The sequence below is a fragment of the Pterocles gutturalis genome, unplaced genomic scaffold (genome assembly GCF_000699245.1).
Source record: "Pterocles gutturalis isolate BGI_N339 unplaced genomic scaffold, ASM69924v1 scaffold931, whole genome shotgun sequence".
In the NCBI taxonomy this organism is placed as follows: Eukaryota; Metazoa; Chordata; class Aves; order Pterocliformes; family Pteroclidae; genus Pterocles; species Pterocles gutturalis.
The window spans coordinates 48,093-64,710 of NW_010105098.1; the positions used below are offsets into that span (position 1 = coordinate 48,093).

General features: G+C 39.3%; 1 protein-coding gene across 1 annotated transcript in view; it reads right to left on the bottom strand.

Annotated features, from left to right (window-relative positions):
* Nucleotides 1-16,242, bottom strand: part of LRMP (lymphoid-restricted membrane protein) — a 38,828-nt gene extending 22,586 nt beyond the window's left edge. Inside the window, exons 1-14 of the mRNA XM_010087236.1 lie at nucleotides 15,648-16,242; nucleotides 14,770-14,880; nucleotides 13,818-13,998; nucleotides 13,525-13,601; nucleotides 13,365-13,443; nucleotides 12,261-12,419; nucleotides 10,993-11,110; nucleotides 8,254-8,331; nucleotides 7,657-7,713; nucleotides 5,533-5,592; nucleotides 5,360-5,424; nucleotides 5,175-5,274; nucleotides 3,449-3,562; nucleotides 3,066-3,167 (exon numbers count right to left, since the gene is read on the bottom strand). Coding sequence (XP_010085538.1) covers nucleotides 3,066-3,167; nucleotides 3,449-3,562; nucleotides 5,175-5,274; nucleotides 5,360-5,424; nucleotides 5,533-5,592; nucleotides 7,657-7,713; nucleotides 8,254-8,331; nucleotides 10,993-11,110; nucleotides 12,261-12,419; nucleotides 13,365-13,443; nucleotides 13,525-13,601; nucleotides 13,818-13,998; nucleotides 14,770-14,880; nucleotides 15,648-16,242 — 1,896 coding nt within the window. The remainder of the gene's footprint in view (nucleotides 1-3,065; nucleotides 3,168-3,448; nucleotides 3,563-5,174; nucleotides 5,275-5,359; nucleotides 5,425-5,532; nucleotides 5,593-7,656; nucleotides 7,714-8,253; nucleotides 8,332-10,992; nucleotides 11,111-12,260; nucleotides 12,420-13,364; nucleotides 13,444-13,524; nucleotides 13,602-13,817; nucleotides 13,999-14,769; nucleotides 14,881-15,647) is intronic.
* Nucleotides 16,243-16,618: the final 376 nt, after the last annotated feature.

Here is a 16,618-nt window from a genome sequence, read left to right on the forward strand (position 1 = left end):
GGTGGGGAGAGGAGGAAAAATACAGTTTAATAAGGAAGAGATAAAGGAAGAAAAGGTGCTTGTTTTGTACAAAACAGTGTTTTGTGCAGTCTAAGAGGTTAACAAAACTGCCTAAACTTAAAACCTGTGCCGCCTTATTCCTGAATCTGATGGGGTGCGATGACAGACAGGCTAGACACCTGCCAAGCGTTAGTACTTTAAGATGGAGCAAAATGTAGCAGTTCGCACAAGAAAATGTAAGCATCCATATGCTAGTTCAATTGGACAAATGGCTCCCACTTTTTTCAAAAGGTTACTTCTAAGTCAAAAGCCATTCAGCCTTTTTTTCTGTGCAGATCTAGGGTAGCCCTCTTTCTCTTTATCCCTTGTAAAACAAATATACAGTTAACAAGTATTTATAGTTAGTGTGGTAGAAGATTACATGGTGCATGAGGGAGTCTTCACAACTTACCCCAGAAAACCTCCATCACAAGATGCCCAGATACAGCAACAAAAAAAAACATTTCATAAGGGGAAGTTTTAATAATTACTATCTCACAGGAAGCCCTGAAATTGATAATTTAGACTTCTGTGACACTCTTCTCAAAGTACAACAAAGTCCATTGGCACCAGTTTGAGTTTGTATTACAGTAAAACAAAGAAAAACAAACCAACAAATCCCCATTTCAGTTTGTTGTCCATGCCTAGCAGATGAAATCTGTCCAAGGGATGACAAAGGTTTTCAGTTTTACTTCTGATTTGCAGGAAGAAAAAGGGGAAGATGGTAGAAATGAAGTGTCAAGTAACATTGCATCTTTTTTTTTTTTTTGAACAGTGACTTGCAGTATAAAGTACCAAGAACAAAGAATCCAGTCCCTCTTTTTCTGACCTTGTTCAATTGAACATACAAAATAGAGTCCTCAGCTTTTAAAGAATTCTTAATGAGAGTCATAAAGAGGTCAGGCAAGAACGAGGTTCTTATTTCTGGAATTTTATATTAGTTCAAAGGGGAAAACAACAATCCTACAAATACAGGCAATGTTACCTACTTGCAAGTTAGACTCTAATGTTTTTCATGAGGTTCAAACAAAAAAAAGCGTAGCACATCAAGTATCATGCTACAAAAGAAAAAGAGCCTGAGCAGTTTTGCTAGATAGGTTTACTAGGATGACATGGGATGTGACCATATGCAAATACCCACATCCTGAAGATCAGTTTCTCAGCCAAGGCAGGCAGCTCTTGCTCCCTGAAATAACATGTTTGACACATAAGTGGTATAGGCTTATCAGGGCACACGTGCCACAGTCTTATCATCCAGCAGGAGAAGGGTGAAAAAGTTTTTACTGTCACCATCTGTGTATGCATATATTCACAAAAACCACAGGCACACTTCAAATTTATTTATAATATACTATTTTAAAGTATGTTTTAAAGTAAAACCAGCTAAACACATCTGTAACATATTTCACATATTCCAAGATTTAATTTGTTTTTCTGCAAAAGCTTTCACTAAGGCTGGAAGAAAGTACTTTGAATCTTTTTTTCCCCCTGTCTACTGTTGTTCAGCTCCATATACATTATTTCCCACATATCTGGCTTGTTCCAGTTAGCTGAAGACAATCCATTTGACATTGAGTCAGTTCTCATCCCCATGGGCCCAAGAAGGACAGGACTTTTTTTTTAAATAATCTTGTTGTCCCTTGATCCTCTGTTAGTTTAGTTTCCAAATGCATTGCTCTCTAGGAGCCAGAATAGGATTCATTTGCTACATCAGCTTTAACACCCACACCAAAAGTTTTTAGCTTCGCATATTCAACAGGAATACTATCCCAACATGAATGGTAAGTTAATACACGTTTCAGCTGTGACAGCTTTAAAGGAGGAAGTTTTTAGTCAAGATCAAAAAGTTACAGCAATGCATGAGACAGCAGTTTCCTAGAGTCTACCCAAAGTCACACCAGGGTGAAGAGACTGAGAAGGCTTGCACCTTTTCCAAGGGGAAGCTTTCAGGATTTACATAAAGAAAAAAGCTGACTGCAGGACTGGATTACTCCAATGATTGCTTCTGCTTGCCCAGATGAAGGGGGCCAGCTACAACACTTTGCAGCACTAGAGTTAAAGAAGGGCAGCTTTCTGCTTAAAAGTTAACAGCTTAAAGCAGAATGTACTGTAGTGCCACTTGCTGTTACCCAAGTAGGATAAACCAAGGGTTTTGCATCTATTAAGGAACCAAAAGACAGCAATAATATACAGTTTGGGGGAGTTTTCTGTAGCAGTGTTCTTAAGAAGAGATTAGTAACAAGGAGAAGGTTAGAGTAAAAAGCTACATCCAACAAGAAGATAATTTCAGAAACTGGTTTGTTACACTGGAGGGGAGGAGAGAACAAGATCAAGAGAGTTGAGCTGGTCCACAGACTGCTGCTAACACATGAAGTTATTTTTACCAGTTACCTTGAGCAAAAGTCTTTGCTTTCAAGCATCACAAGAGGCCTGAGGAATAGTAAAAATACATTATGCAAGATTAAGTTGTAAAATATGTTTTTGTAGCAGTTTTTCCTGTGGAGTATGTCCAGCAAAAGCAGAACTCTGTCTTTCAAAAGAAAGCAAACCCTCTGAAGGTTTTGATGTGGAAATCTGGTTATAAAGCCACCTCCCTCCTCCTCTTGATGGTGAAACCATCCAGTAGCATAGTCAGATTCAGAGCACAGGGGAAAATGGGTGCTCAAGGCACATAGAAACATGCAGTGGGCAGAAAAGCTTCATAGCTCATACAATACAGTGTTCTGTCTGACCTTATTTTCCTATTCAAATTGACTTGCCTCATCTACTCTTTCCTCCAAGCATATTTTAACAAAGAAAGCTCTTACAAAAGCAAAGTCAGGAAAAGCATAGAATTTAAGTAAAAAGCAATAGTCCCCTTCCTCCTCAAAAAAAGTTACAAAAGATATTTCTCTCCATACAGCCCAAATAGACCACTATGATCTCAAGTAATTAACATACATAGCATGCAGCAGTAAGATATACACCTTAAGTTCTTGCACAGCCTCACTATTTCATAAAATATCTTCAGAGAAACAGTTACTTACCACAAGTTTTCTCTCCCAAGCCTGTTGCATGTTCACATCAGGATCTTCTACCCACTGTAGAGAAGCCATGACAAGCTCCTCTGCTTCAGAGACTTCCTCTTGCTGAAAAAACCAAACAAACCAACCCCAAAACAAAGACCCCAAAACCTAGCACTTCTGGTACTGGTTCGACACAATGCTGCCCAGAATTACCCAGGTTATAAGTTACAGTGTTAGAAGAGTGGCCAAGTGATATTGTTAAAGTATGCCCCATTCCCCCACCCCCAAAGAAGCTATAATCTGATTTTTCCAAAAGGAGCAAACGTGATCTGATTATCAATGCTTGGAGAATTAAAAGGTTGATAGAAGACCACATTGTTGTTTACATAAGCTCTTTCACTGACCAGGTTCTGCATGATAGTCTTAAATTTTTCTCCTGCGTATTCAGGTCCCTGAAGTAAAAACATCACTTCACGGTCCAGTGTTTCATCCAGGGATGTCCATTCAGTCTTGGTAATCTTTGAAGAGATGTAAGAGCCAGCTAGCTTATTTTGACATCTCCTTATTACAAACCAACATCAGTGACATTTAGACTTCTCTGAAGTATCCCTGCATCATATTTACCAGAAGGTCAGAGCTACCAAAACTTGAAGGTTGTAAAACCTTTCAAAAAATATCATGTCATGGAGGTTTTACAAAAAGCAAGCCAGCCAAACTGCTGAGTGATCCAATGTAAATTTTCATGTCCGGAGGAGGCAAGAGGAAGTCAATAATTAGTTATCTTTATTCAGAAGAGGCTTTACCAAGTGATGAATAAGCAGCTCTTACTTGCTTTACAGGTGATTTGGTGGAATTGTGTCTCATTGCAGCATTTGAGAGGTAAACAGAGTGATTCACTGGGGCTGTGGGGAGTTGCAACATTTTTTGAAACAGAGCTGCCTACCCAGGTATACCTCTCATTTCTGGGCCTGTAGTTTTAGTCCATTAGTAGATTATTTTTTTCCTGTTGCAAATGCTAACTTCTCACAAATGCACCACATGCAAAAGCAAGTAGCAGCATGGTGAAGTCTTACAAGAGAAGTCACTGCAATAGCATGTAGGTTATCAGCTCTGCTGCACAGCTTACATCTGAAGAGAAGACAGCACCATGAAGGGAAGACAGCACTATAAGGAATGAGGAGACTCCATGGAATGTCTTTAGAGAAATGGACACAGAGTAGCTCAGATAAAAATCTGAGCCAAAACCATATGTACATGTAAATTGTTTTTTTTCCCCAGTAGTTCTCCACTGGAGTGCTGCAAAGCTATGACAATGGCAAATTAGACCAAACTTCCAGTATTATGTGAAGTATTATGTGAAGTGTGTCTGAGCAAAAGCATAGTTCCCAAAAGGCACCAAACCACCTGCCAGGTGTTCTGCAGAGGACACAGGGGACACTATAACTCCAAAACCAACAGGCTCAGCTGCAGTACTAAGATTGTGTCAGCTTGTGCCGGACTCATCAGAACAATGCCTCTCCTGTCCTTCTCTGAGTCACTACTCAAAGACGTCGGAAAAAAAGAGCTGGCTCAGTCACCACTGTAACTGTGGAGGGGCAAGGCAATAGTACCTACAGACAGGTGTTTATCAGTTTCTAAAGAATAAATTTGATGAAGACTCTACAACCTTGTCAAGATGCTTACTCTAATGCCCAATTTTCTTTTTCACTACATTAGGCTCCAAGGAAAGAGAAGTCTCCCCTCCTACAATTGAAAAATCATTGTTCATGTCTGGTGTAGGCAGTACAAGAAGAAACAGACTTAACTTTCTTCAGCATAACAGCCTTTATATATTTGAAAACTCCTATCTTCTCCTATCAGTCTGTTCTTCTGCCAGCTAAATGCATGACCCTAGCTCTTACAGATCTACTTTTAGGTCTGATTTTAGATCTGAGTGTTTTGTTTGCTTTTCTTTGGACTTTCTCCAGTGTACTCTGGACAAGATTGTAACCTTCACACTCAAGCCTTGTGTGCTGGGATTAATGGCTTCGACTTCCAGGGTTATCTAATGATCTACAAGGAATGAGCTTTGTTCTTCCTTTACTGATGCAAGACAACTGGGATGAGATTCAATAAAGATTTGATTCATACCTCAGAAGACTGAGCGAGTTCCAGTTCACAGCGCAGTGAATTTGTCCCTTCAGGAATATTACTGTTAAATTTACACAACAATGGGAAACTCAACCTATTTCTAAAAGAAGCAGGGGAAAAACAGGTATCAGCCCTTTTTCCCTTTTGATGAACTGCATCTCCTGAGACTAGTTCATAATACTCACAAGATCAGCTCTTGCTGCATGTGTTGCATGTTCTCCAGTAGTTTATTTTTTTCTGCCCGTAAAGTCTAAAACACACATCAGACCTAGTTAGACTGTTAGTTTATCATGCAGAATAAGTATAGGATATGCATGCTTTCCCCTCACATATTCAAAAACTAAACTCAGTCCCATACCTCTATTATTGAGGAATACTCCGCAATGGTTAACTTCAGTTCTTTGATGTCCTGTTCCTTCTGCAAAGATTGTGGAAAAAAGAACCTTTAAAGTACACAGCCTGGCACCTAGCACATTGAAGTACATTAGTAATGCTTACAGCTGTGGTGCTTTGTAACTAAAATAACTCTACACTCAATCCTATATCACAGCAGTAAACTGGATGATTTATGTTTGAGAAGCAACCTGATTATTTAAGATAAAACTAGTTGCAAATTTAAAAGAATACAGTCAATTACCTTGTATATTGGCTAACAGACAGCACACATAACACCTTTTCTATGTAACTCCTGAAGTTAGGGAGACTGAAAAGCTCTTTCCAGGTACTGTGTTTCAGATTAAACTAGACAGAAGCACTCTAGTTTTAGCTGAAAACCTGGACTATACTATGCCTCGAATGAGTCTCAGTCCCAACTGACGCTTAAAACAAGATGCAATGTTTTGAGTTTACTCAGTTTTCATGATTAAAGGCATAGAGTGTAGCACTCTGCAGATTAAGCACCACCTAATGGTATGGCTGACAGAGAATGTATCAATTCTCATGGTAAGATTGAGAAGTTGGTAGAGGGAGTAGCTTTCTTAGCAATGGGCTGCCGTTATGTTATGCCATTACAATAGCAGACACTGCACAGGCAAGTGGAGCATTTCTTAGAGAAAACAGGAACTTGAGGTAGAAGCTCTGGTCCTCTCACCCCTTTTATGACTTCTTCCTACTCTTCCTCTAAAAATAGTTGAGGTTTTTGGGAGAGATGAAATACACAGCAAGCCAAGCAGGAAAAGCAGGGTTATAGAACCAGGTTTCCAGCCTTGGTAGAGACAACTGATGGACAGTGCTGAAGGTTTTTTTGGGGGAGGGGGCAGGAAGAAGGAAAAAATATTTCTATATTCACATACTTTCTGCAGGCCTGGAAAAGAAAGGTCACCATAATAATTTTCAGTGACCGTCAATCTGATCCAATTTGCCTTTGTATGAAGGGCTACAAGTAGTTTTTTTAGCTTACAGGTAAGCCCTTATCCCACAGATCCTAATGCCAACAAGCAAAGTCAGTTTTCCACACCACTTTCTTCAAGATTATACAACATCAGTCACCTTTCTCTACAAGAACATGCAACCTAGCCATCTGCTTTCAAAATTCCCATTTAGTCAATAGACTAAAAAAGCCTTTTTAAAATAAGAGAATAAGCCACAAATGCTTTGAATCATTCAAGGAGGAGAAAGTGAAAGCTATTTTTAAAAAAGTTAGTTCATTTGTGCCCTTAAGCTGCTTGTGGCAAAAAAAACCCAACCAAAACATCACACAAAACTAAAAAAACTCCAACCCCACTATTAAAAACCACTCAGCTACAAAATTGTCAGCTGGATCACACCGAAGTTAGGTTCTCTCTTGTCACTATTTGACTTCAGCTGCACTCATTTTTGCACACAGCCTAATAGTCAAATATTTCATCAACCAATTCAGAACATGTTCTGCTAAACAGAAACTCCATTAGCCTAGAAGTCTATCTGCATAGTTCATTAATCCAGAAAATGCCAACACCCTTTATGCAATCTTGTGTCTTTGTTTTCTAATACAAACTACAAGTTTAAAAACATGATCAGAAGTGTTCACTCTTCAAAGCCTAGACAATTACACCTCAGTAATGAGAAAGAATAAATTTGCTTTTCCATTGGGCTCTGAATCACCATTTCTAGTTTGACAAAAAAAAAATCAAGCAGTTTAAGTAAAAGATATGAAGCATAGGATCATCTGCAGGTGCACTCTTTCACCAACTGTTGAAGGAAATAGCCTTTAGAAGTTTCTGTACGTTCTTCTGAAGTTTGACAGTTTTTGTTCTAATAGGTTGTGATTTTTTCCTTTTTTTTAAATAAAAGAAAATTCCTGAAACCTTCAATTATACTGACTCATAAGCAGGTCCTAAAGCAGATCTCGCCTACTTTGAAGCCATTTATAGGATCAGGTTCTGTAGTGTGAGAACAGTAGAAATAATAAGTGCCACTGTGAAGACTATTGCCTTGCCTTTTTACAAATCATACCGTAGTCAGTATTTTCAGTCAAGACAGTAAGGAAGTACAAGTAACTAACCTGGATCAAGCTTGCCTCTTTATTCACTGCAGTGTTCTCATAGATATGTGCTTGGATCTAAAGAATGAAAACATCAAAAATAATTCCAGTCACCAGTATGAACCATAATACAAAGTCTGTTCCTATCTCCTAACTTGGAAGGGAAAAAGTGTATCCATGTTCTCTGCTTAGAAAAATCAAATTCTTCTTTGAATGCCTTGGATGGTGTGTTTTGAAGTTCAAATCTTGCAGCCAGTTAAAAGTGAAAGTGTTCTCAGCTTTCACAGTCATCATTGTTTCCTCTGGTCTCTCCAGACTAATAGTTTCAGCAACATCAGCCAAAGCATGACTTGCTAAAACATTTTCCCAAACAGTGGGGAAAAGGTTTATTAAAAGTTCAGCTTAGAGGAAAGAATGGAACTATGGGTTATTTATATTTAGCCCAGTTTTCAGCCTCCAGACAGCAACTTTCTTAGTCAAAGCCACGCTGTCCAAGCTGTGATTGCACTGCAGTTCTTTAAGAGATGTGTTCAGGGCTGTCTACCTTCCAGAGGCAGAAATTCTCCTCACTAGGGCTTAGTAAACTATAGGGTGTCTTTTTGTTCCTCCTATGCTTACTTGAAGCTCTGCTGCGTTTTTAGACAGCTCCAAAATCTTCTTTTTAAGTCCATCGGTGTCCATGCTATTCCTAATATTCTGAACAAGATAGAGAGTGTTCAGGCACAGCTGAATGGATTGACAGCTTCTCCTTGAAGAAATTAGGCAAAAATGACATCTCCACCCCCAAGCTACTGCCTACTCTAAAGCACTACCAGCACTTATGCACATACATTGTATGTGCTTGCCCCACTGAAACTGCTTCTGCTACTTTTTCCTCCATTTTTCCAGAGCACTGTCAAAAGAGAAAAATCTCAAAATGTTATTTATAAGCAATACCAGACCTAGAAAGCTAAAGAAAAGCTTTCAGGCCTACAGCATGAGAATTATTTTTTGAAAGATACAGTTTAATAGCTATTTAGACTTATGAGCTTTTCAGAAAGACTAATCTTGAGCATGGTAAACACGGAAAGAACAACAATTACCATATAGTTATAATAAATAATAGGTTTCTGAATCCATGAGGTGCTTCATTTTGGTTACTATGTATGATTTAACTGTTTTCTTTGTCATGCTAAGTAAATTAAAATATAGGTTATAAGCAAGTATCAAAACATTTTATCACCTGATAAAAACTAGTTTCTAAAATATTTACTTTAATTAAATAAATAAGAAAAAGTAAGTATATATAGCTCTCCTCTGAACAACAAAAAGAGAAAAAACCAGCCTAGAAATATAGCTTGGTCAGCAGTATATTCCCTACAAGCCTCCTATAGGTCCTTGGCCAGTATCAATGGATCCACCTGTGAGTGGAGCCCCCAGCCACAGCATTTTTTTGGGGGGAGTTACAACTTTGTACAGGGCTCCTCTTTGTGATCTTAAAGGAGGGAAACAGGAGTGAATATGAAATTAAAAAAGTGTTAGATGGATATAGTTTCAATAGAGAGTTAGTATATTTATAGGTGAGTTAACAAAAAATAATTGGAACTTGTCTATAAAGTTTTTTAAAAAGAGGGGGAAAAAAAGCTGTTTGACCCTGCCCCACCTACTTTCACAACCTTGTATCCTTACCTACCCAGCAAAGGGAAAGACTGAAGCACAGGGCAAGTTCAAGACAGTTTTATGATAAGTCATCCTTGTAAAATGTAAGATGCTTCATTAAGCTAAGTAACAAGTCAGGCTTCAAAGTCTGACAAACATTTCATTTCTTAGTGGCGAGCTTTTAGCTAGATAAAAACAAACTTGCAAAGTCACGATTTATTTTACCTCTTCCTGAAGAGAAGAAATTTTGATGATGAGAGACCGATTTTCTTTTTCCTGATCAGGTTTAGTTAAAATTAAAGAAAAAAAGAAAAAGAAAAAAACAAAATAGTTGTTTTTAGCATGTTAACTTCAACACTCAAAGCCAAATTAAGACAAAAACCAACAGATCACAAACACATCCAGAGCCCAACATGAAACTGTGTTGCTGCATTCCTTTGCTTCAGAGACCACAGCAAAAACAAGAGTGCTGATGCTGGCCCAGCTCATGAAACCTCACTGAAGTGTTTGACGCAGGCATTTCAAATCAGAGTAAATCTCAGACCAGCAGATGATAGGATGGAGGTATTCAAGGCCAGAGTGAGCAAGTCTAGTTGTGCTAATGCTTAAGACAAATCTGGACAGCCTATGTGCCACACCACACCTTTTGCATATCAGACTTGAAGAAAGGTCTTATTACATAAGTAGTATTATCCCACTTGATGCCTCAACTGCATGGGGAACAGTAACTAAGGGACTTAAGCACAACAGCAAAACTTCTAATAATACTTCTCTCCCCCAACCCACCCACCTCCTTCTCACAAGGTGAATTATGCATGTAATCCCAAATTAAAGCAAAACAAAAATATATACACACTGCAGCAGGACAGCACAAAAAAAGTCTTGTGTTCTGGTTTGGCATGGAAGACTTTTGTTTTCTAAATACCCGCCATCAGCAGGGCACGGAGCTATGGAACACCAATTTACAGCTACAGCCACACAGCAAAATGCAGAGATGCCGCTGTAGTGTGAACACCACATGTGGCAGCAACACAAACATGTGTTCTCTGGACCGCCCACACACTGGTGTCTGGCAACACCTGCTAAAGCTGTAGCCACATCAGCCTTGTTACCAGGCTGCTTTTGCACCTTACAGTCACACAGGCTTTGCTACTCAGACACCTGGGCTGCAGTTCATACACTCTCATATAGGCAGCTCATGCCCTTTGAGACATGCCAAGATGCGCTACCTGGCTTCCAGCTGTCAGTCCAGAATGGACAGGTTTCTGATAGGCCCTTGTCGTATCTGCCAGCCCACATGGACACTGGCAATAACCTAGGGCTGTTTTGGAAAAATGACTTTTGTGCAGACATCTGAACTAAGTCTTCTAGATCCAGCAGGGACAGCAAAGTCATGTTAATTTCTGGCAGAACAACAACTTCAAAACAGACCAGGCTCAATGGTGGCAGCATGAGAGCTGTTGTCTTTAAGCACAAGTGAGACTGGTTCTTTTAGTTATTTTCTTCATTGTAACTGACAATAATTTAAGGAAACTTCCAAGCAAAGCTTCAGTGTTTTTGTAACTCTGATAAATCACATTTCAAAAATCCTCAAAAAGCCTCAGTACCTACTGGTACAGAGAAGGTCATGTTGCTGATATTTAGTCTGAGTGGTCATACCATTGTTACAGCAAGCCATGAGATGCTGTACAATATAAGCTAAGAAATAAGAGCACCTACTAGCTGTTTATTCTGGCAGAGAATCTCCTGTCTCTCCTCTTCTGACAAGTTCAGGTAGTTTTTTGCTTCTTCTAGTTCTTCTTCCAGTGATTTGGCTTTCAGCACAGAATGCTGGATGCTGTGTGGGGGGAAGTAAATCCAGAAAAACTTTAGCAAGCTACTGTTGGTCATTAAATAGGTTTGAAATACCAAGAACAGTATTTTTAGAAGCCACCAGGGACTTATTCTTTGGCACAGATATCTAACAGAAGAGTAACAATCAAGTTAAAGCACATAACTTTTGTGCAGTAAGTAAAGGCTCATGAACTTACTCTTATTTATCACCCCCTCTGCTATCACAGTAAAAGGGATAAAACCCCAGACAAACATAGCATCCAAGACAACATGCTTGTTTGCATCCACCTAACAATCTGGCTTGTTACAGTCAGATGTATCAAGGTTACCTGAGCACATAAACTCATCTTCACAGTACTTCATTGTTAGCAGTTATGGAAACCATTTCAGTTCCATTTTCAAGGATAAGCTCTGCAACATTTTCTTATCCTGATCTGATATCACAAACAACATATATTTAACCAATAGGACAAGGCTCTCTTCCTGGCTAGCTTTAGGCTGCAGAGCACCCCAGAGCACATGGTCCAACATGAGAGCACACATCCCATGCCAGCTGCACTGCAGGACTCTTGCCTTAATCTCCCCAGAAGACAGCAGGGAACAGCTTGGCAGTGGACATAACTATACCACATTTGAATTAATTGGGTCAGATGAGCATTATGAAATCACTGTAAAAATAGGCTTGTTCTCATGGCATTAATGGGTCCCCAGACTGCAGCAATACTAAGCTAGTAAAACAACTCTAGCTCCTCAAGGGACTAGCAAAATAGCTCTTACATGCTCATTTCCTCCCTGCTTGGCAGCAAGTGTGTGGTCTAGGATTGGAAGCCTCCTAGTGCTTGGCTGTTCTCTCCATAATATTAAGCCTTTTTAAATTATTTTTTTTGTTCGATTTTTGTTTGCCCTAAGATTCTGCCTGCATGCACATGCAGCACCTCATGCTGCAAGAGCCAGGCTATAAGACAAACAACTGAATTTATAAGAACCAGGAGGTACAGAGCAGAACAGTCAGACAGGAAGGTTAAACTTTACAGATACTACATTAAGTCAAGAAAGTTGCTGTCATGAAGCACCAGTGAGGCTAAAAGCATTAAGCAAGGCTGGTCCACCCACAGCCATTACACTGTAGACCTGGTGACATCATGGTCTCCCACCTTTTTATTTGTTGACGTAAATCCTCATTATCTGCCATTAGCTTGTTGTTGGTCTCATCCACAGCTTCCAGTGTGAGCTTCAGCTTGTTGTTTTCTTCCTGAAGCTTCTGGTTATTGTACTGCAGGTCCGCAACACAGGTTATCAAGTCAGAAGTCTCCCTGTTCCAGTAACAGAACCAGGAAGGATTGAGAAAAGTTATTTGATCCAACTTAGACTTCTTAAAAATCCTGATGCTTTGCTGCACTCAGAGAAGCAAGAGGAGAGCCCACAGAGGACTTGTAACACTGCACTGCATAGTTATTTGTTCTGCACAGAGACATCAGATCATCTTCAGATCAGTTCTCCAATTCTATAGACACCAGGAACTGTTCTGTTTTTAAGCACCCTTTATGCTCCCTACAATTGAAGTATGCCACCAGACAAGTGCCATATCCAGATGTCTGCATGACAGTATCTTAGCCTTTGCTAATCTCCTCTTAGGCCACCACTAATACTTTTGTATTAACTCCACAAATTCTAGATCCTTTCTTTTCCTCTAAACCACCCCCCACTTACGCTTTCAACTGGAACTTGAGCAAGGATCACCCTTTTAACACCCTGAGAAACAATAAGGAAGCAGATCTTAAGATTTTTTGACTACACAAAATGCAAAAATTATCTTTGAAACTTGTGGTGTTTGTTATGTTCTTTGCTACCAACAGAATCCAAGTCAGAGTCATGACCATAAAAAATTAAAAATAAAGAACAAAACCAAGGACCATATTTTCAGGACATAATGTGTTCTATTGTCATACACCTATGAACTTGGGGGAGGGAAGCAACTGTTTTAAAAAGGAAGAGAAACATAAAACCCTGACTGCAGGGAATTAAAAGGGTAAATGGACACAGAAGGACCAAGATATCAGTAGGAAAAGTTACTAGTGTGTTTTCAAGTCTGAGCAGAAGCTATGAGGAAGAACGTAATAGCATCAAGAGCTAGTGCAGGCTGAGGTCAGCATTAGAAATGGAGACAGTTTTCTGAAACAGCGGTTCTAGGAATTGCTCTCAAGTAATTTAAAGCTAGGAGTACTAAATTCTGAGAAGAATTGCTTAAATGGACTTACATGTCTCCTTTAGACACATCACCCCCAAAGGCCTCCAAGCTTCCTGATGTAACATTCATCTGGACATGCATCTTTTTTGCTGAAAGAGATGGGGTTTTTGGTTACAGAATAAGAAAATGGAGTTTTCCCAAATAAAAACAACAAAAAAGGTGGTCTGTACCTTCAGAGGTGTTTTTATGCGCTCTAAGTTCCAGGTCTTCCGTGCTTACTGTTGGTTCCTCAGTGGCACCATCTTGCCTGAAACAAGCAAGGATCGAGGCTCACAAAATCAATGACACAGGATTGCTTACCAACTTTGTAACACTTAAGAGCTTTCAGCCAAAACCCACACTGCAGCCAGTGTCCCGATAGCATCTTTGTTTCAGAGCACAAAAAACATACGGGACAGGAGAATTTTCTACTCTCCTGTTTTCACAGAAACTTTTAGGAGATAGATTGGTAAAAAGCCCTTACCATTTTCTCCTACAGTCTTCAATCCACTCTTTCATGATGGCATGGTATGTTTCCAGGTCCACGGAGATGTCTTTTTGATCTGGGTCAAGCATGTTGCACAGCTCTTCAAGACCACTATCTTCTGATCCCCGACTTGTCGTGTGTCTCAGAAAATCAACTATCTTGGAAACTGCTACCTTTCCTAAAAATAGATACAGGTGTCCACGCACCAGACTCTGAAGTCTAGTAGGCCATTACAAAAAGCTGTAAAAGGGCATGCTGCTGATCTGCACTAGTGTGTGTTCAACAGCCCTTGAGAGCTGTAGAAAAGCAACTGATCCCTGCAGTTCTAGTGTGACCTGCAAAGGAACAGTTTAGAGCTGTTGTTTGTTTTCTCTAATGCGGGGATGTGAAAGTCCAGTTTACTAGTTTTGTGGGCTTCAGTTTATGAAGAATAAACTCAACATATTTGCCATGCTGCTACTTTTAGGTCTTCTCATCAAATCGGGCAAACCCTGTGGCTGACATTATTTTACTCTGCTAGACAACTCTTTACCACTTTTAGTCATGTCTGAGGTAGAACTCAGAATTATCTCTTGCTCTGAAGTTTCCCAAAGTTCTCATTTCTAACAGGAAAAAGCCTAAAAGAAAGAAGTCAGTCATTTCCAATAAGGCTGATTGCTAGAAGCATGTTGCTCCTCTGCCTTCTCTGCACTAAAATACATCAAAGATCAGCTGGGGTGTGTGTGTCAGGGCAGGGGGAGATGGAAGGGGAAAGAGGAGGGAAGAATAGATGCAATAGAAGCACAGGCATTTTTTCTGCATCTGCCACACATACAGCCACTTAGCTAAGGGAGCTAATCCATCTAAGCGTATCACAGATTGGCATGTCTCAGGAATCGTAATATGATCTTAGCCTTGAAAATTTGTTGAGAGGAAAATAAAACAGAACAATGAAAAGCCACTGGCAAACCTGTATGCTCTATGTCACATGCACAGAAGATAGTGGTCAGCAGGTCTTCTTCACAGATCAAGCTCACATCATACGTGTTGTCAGCTTTGTAGCCCAGTGACTGCTTCCATCCTATGAAGAATAAGTTTGTTATTGTCCATCTTTATTTGCTCATAGTAACTCTCATGCACCACAGCTTTTAACTACAATATTATATTTGTAATAGCACAAGCACACAAAGCATGCCACAGCTTGAATGACGATTTTATTTTTAAGGTCATTAAAAAACCAAAACCAACCAACCAGCTCCCTCACCCCCACCAATAAAAACAGCTTTTACTCTCAAATAACACCAGGATCTGTTTGTAGCTGGAGCCTCCGAGTTGGGAACTGGTTTATGTATCTACTTCTACGCATCCATTTTTGTCAACTCTGGCTATTGTTTTGCACGAAGTAAACATACAAACCAAAACATTTTAAGAGGCCAACTATTTCTTCCCTCCCCCTCCAGATATATTGTAGAGAAACCATCATGGTCAGATTAAGTTACTAAGAAAGCAATCCTTAAAAAAAGAAGACTCCAAAATACACAAACAAAAAGCCACACCCAAGCTCATGTATCTTTTTATATATTAAAAAGCAGACTAAATTAAAAGCCAAATGACTTATCCACAAAAAGAAATTTGCAAGTTTGAAGAAGTTTTTGACATGACTTATTACTTCCTCACTTTATGTATTCACATTAATATTTTTAAAGGACAAATAATATTTTACTCATTTCTTTTTGCAGTCTTATTGGATTTGAGTCATTCTAAAACCTGTTGTTACTAGCCTAAGTAGCAAATAAATGTCATCTATGTAGGCTGAATGTTCGGATGTCTAAGATTTTGGATTTTTACCTCTTTCACTCAAAGATGGTCTCTTTGTCGCAGGAGATTGGATCACAGCACTTTCTGACTTTTTATCAGATGTGAGGAAATACAAATTTGGACTTGATGTGAAATACTTCTGTTCACGAAGCACATCTTTAGATTCAATATTTGATAAAGCACACAGTTTATTCTGAGTATTAGCCTCTCTGGATCTGAAGTAGGATGGAGAACAGTTCTCCATGGGACATACTGGCATCCATGAGTTGCTGGATCTCTCTTCACTTTTAATTATTGAATATGTAGCATTTGCAGGATGGGAGTCAGAGAAACGCCTGAGACAAGGCGACAGCAACTGCAAGTCTGCAAAGAAAAGACTGTCACTGCTGGGACTGCTCAAGTGCGGACTACTACTATCATGACTTCTAAAAGTTCTTTTCTTTAATATTTCTTCTAGATTTTTTTTGATATTGCACTGTGGACTGTCGAAGTTCCGGGACTGAAATTTTGGTATCTGCAAAGCAGGGTTAGAGACTTGGTCCATCATTTGTATAGATTTGATCTTCCTGCATATACTGTCCACTGGGTTATGATGCCGTTTGTTAGCTCCATGTTCTGAAGACATTATCAATTTGCCTCTTTTGCAAAGTGTCTGGAAACAACAAGGACAAGATATAAGAGTCAGGATAACCAACATACACATATTCTTCATGCCATTTTTTTTCTTTCAGCAGACAATTTGGAGTTTTGATATCAAGCAATCTGAAAAATCTTTGGTCCACATACCAGCTATCTTTTTAGATTAAAGGAAGCACTAAGCAATATTACTCAGACTAATTTATCTCAAGTTGGATATTTCCTTTTTTTATATAAAAAGTGTTTGTTACAAAGAAACAAACCTTGCACAACTTTTGTAACTACGGCTTCTGATCACATTTGTAGCATGTACTTCCTTCCCTGCTTCCATGGCTTTTTGCTCAGGTCTAACAGCAACAACTGGC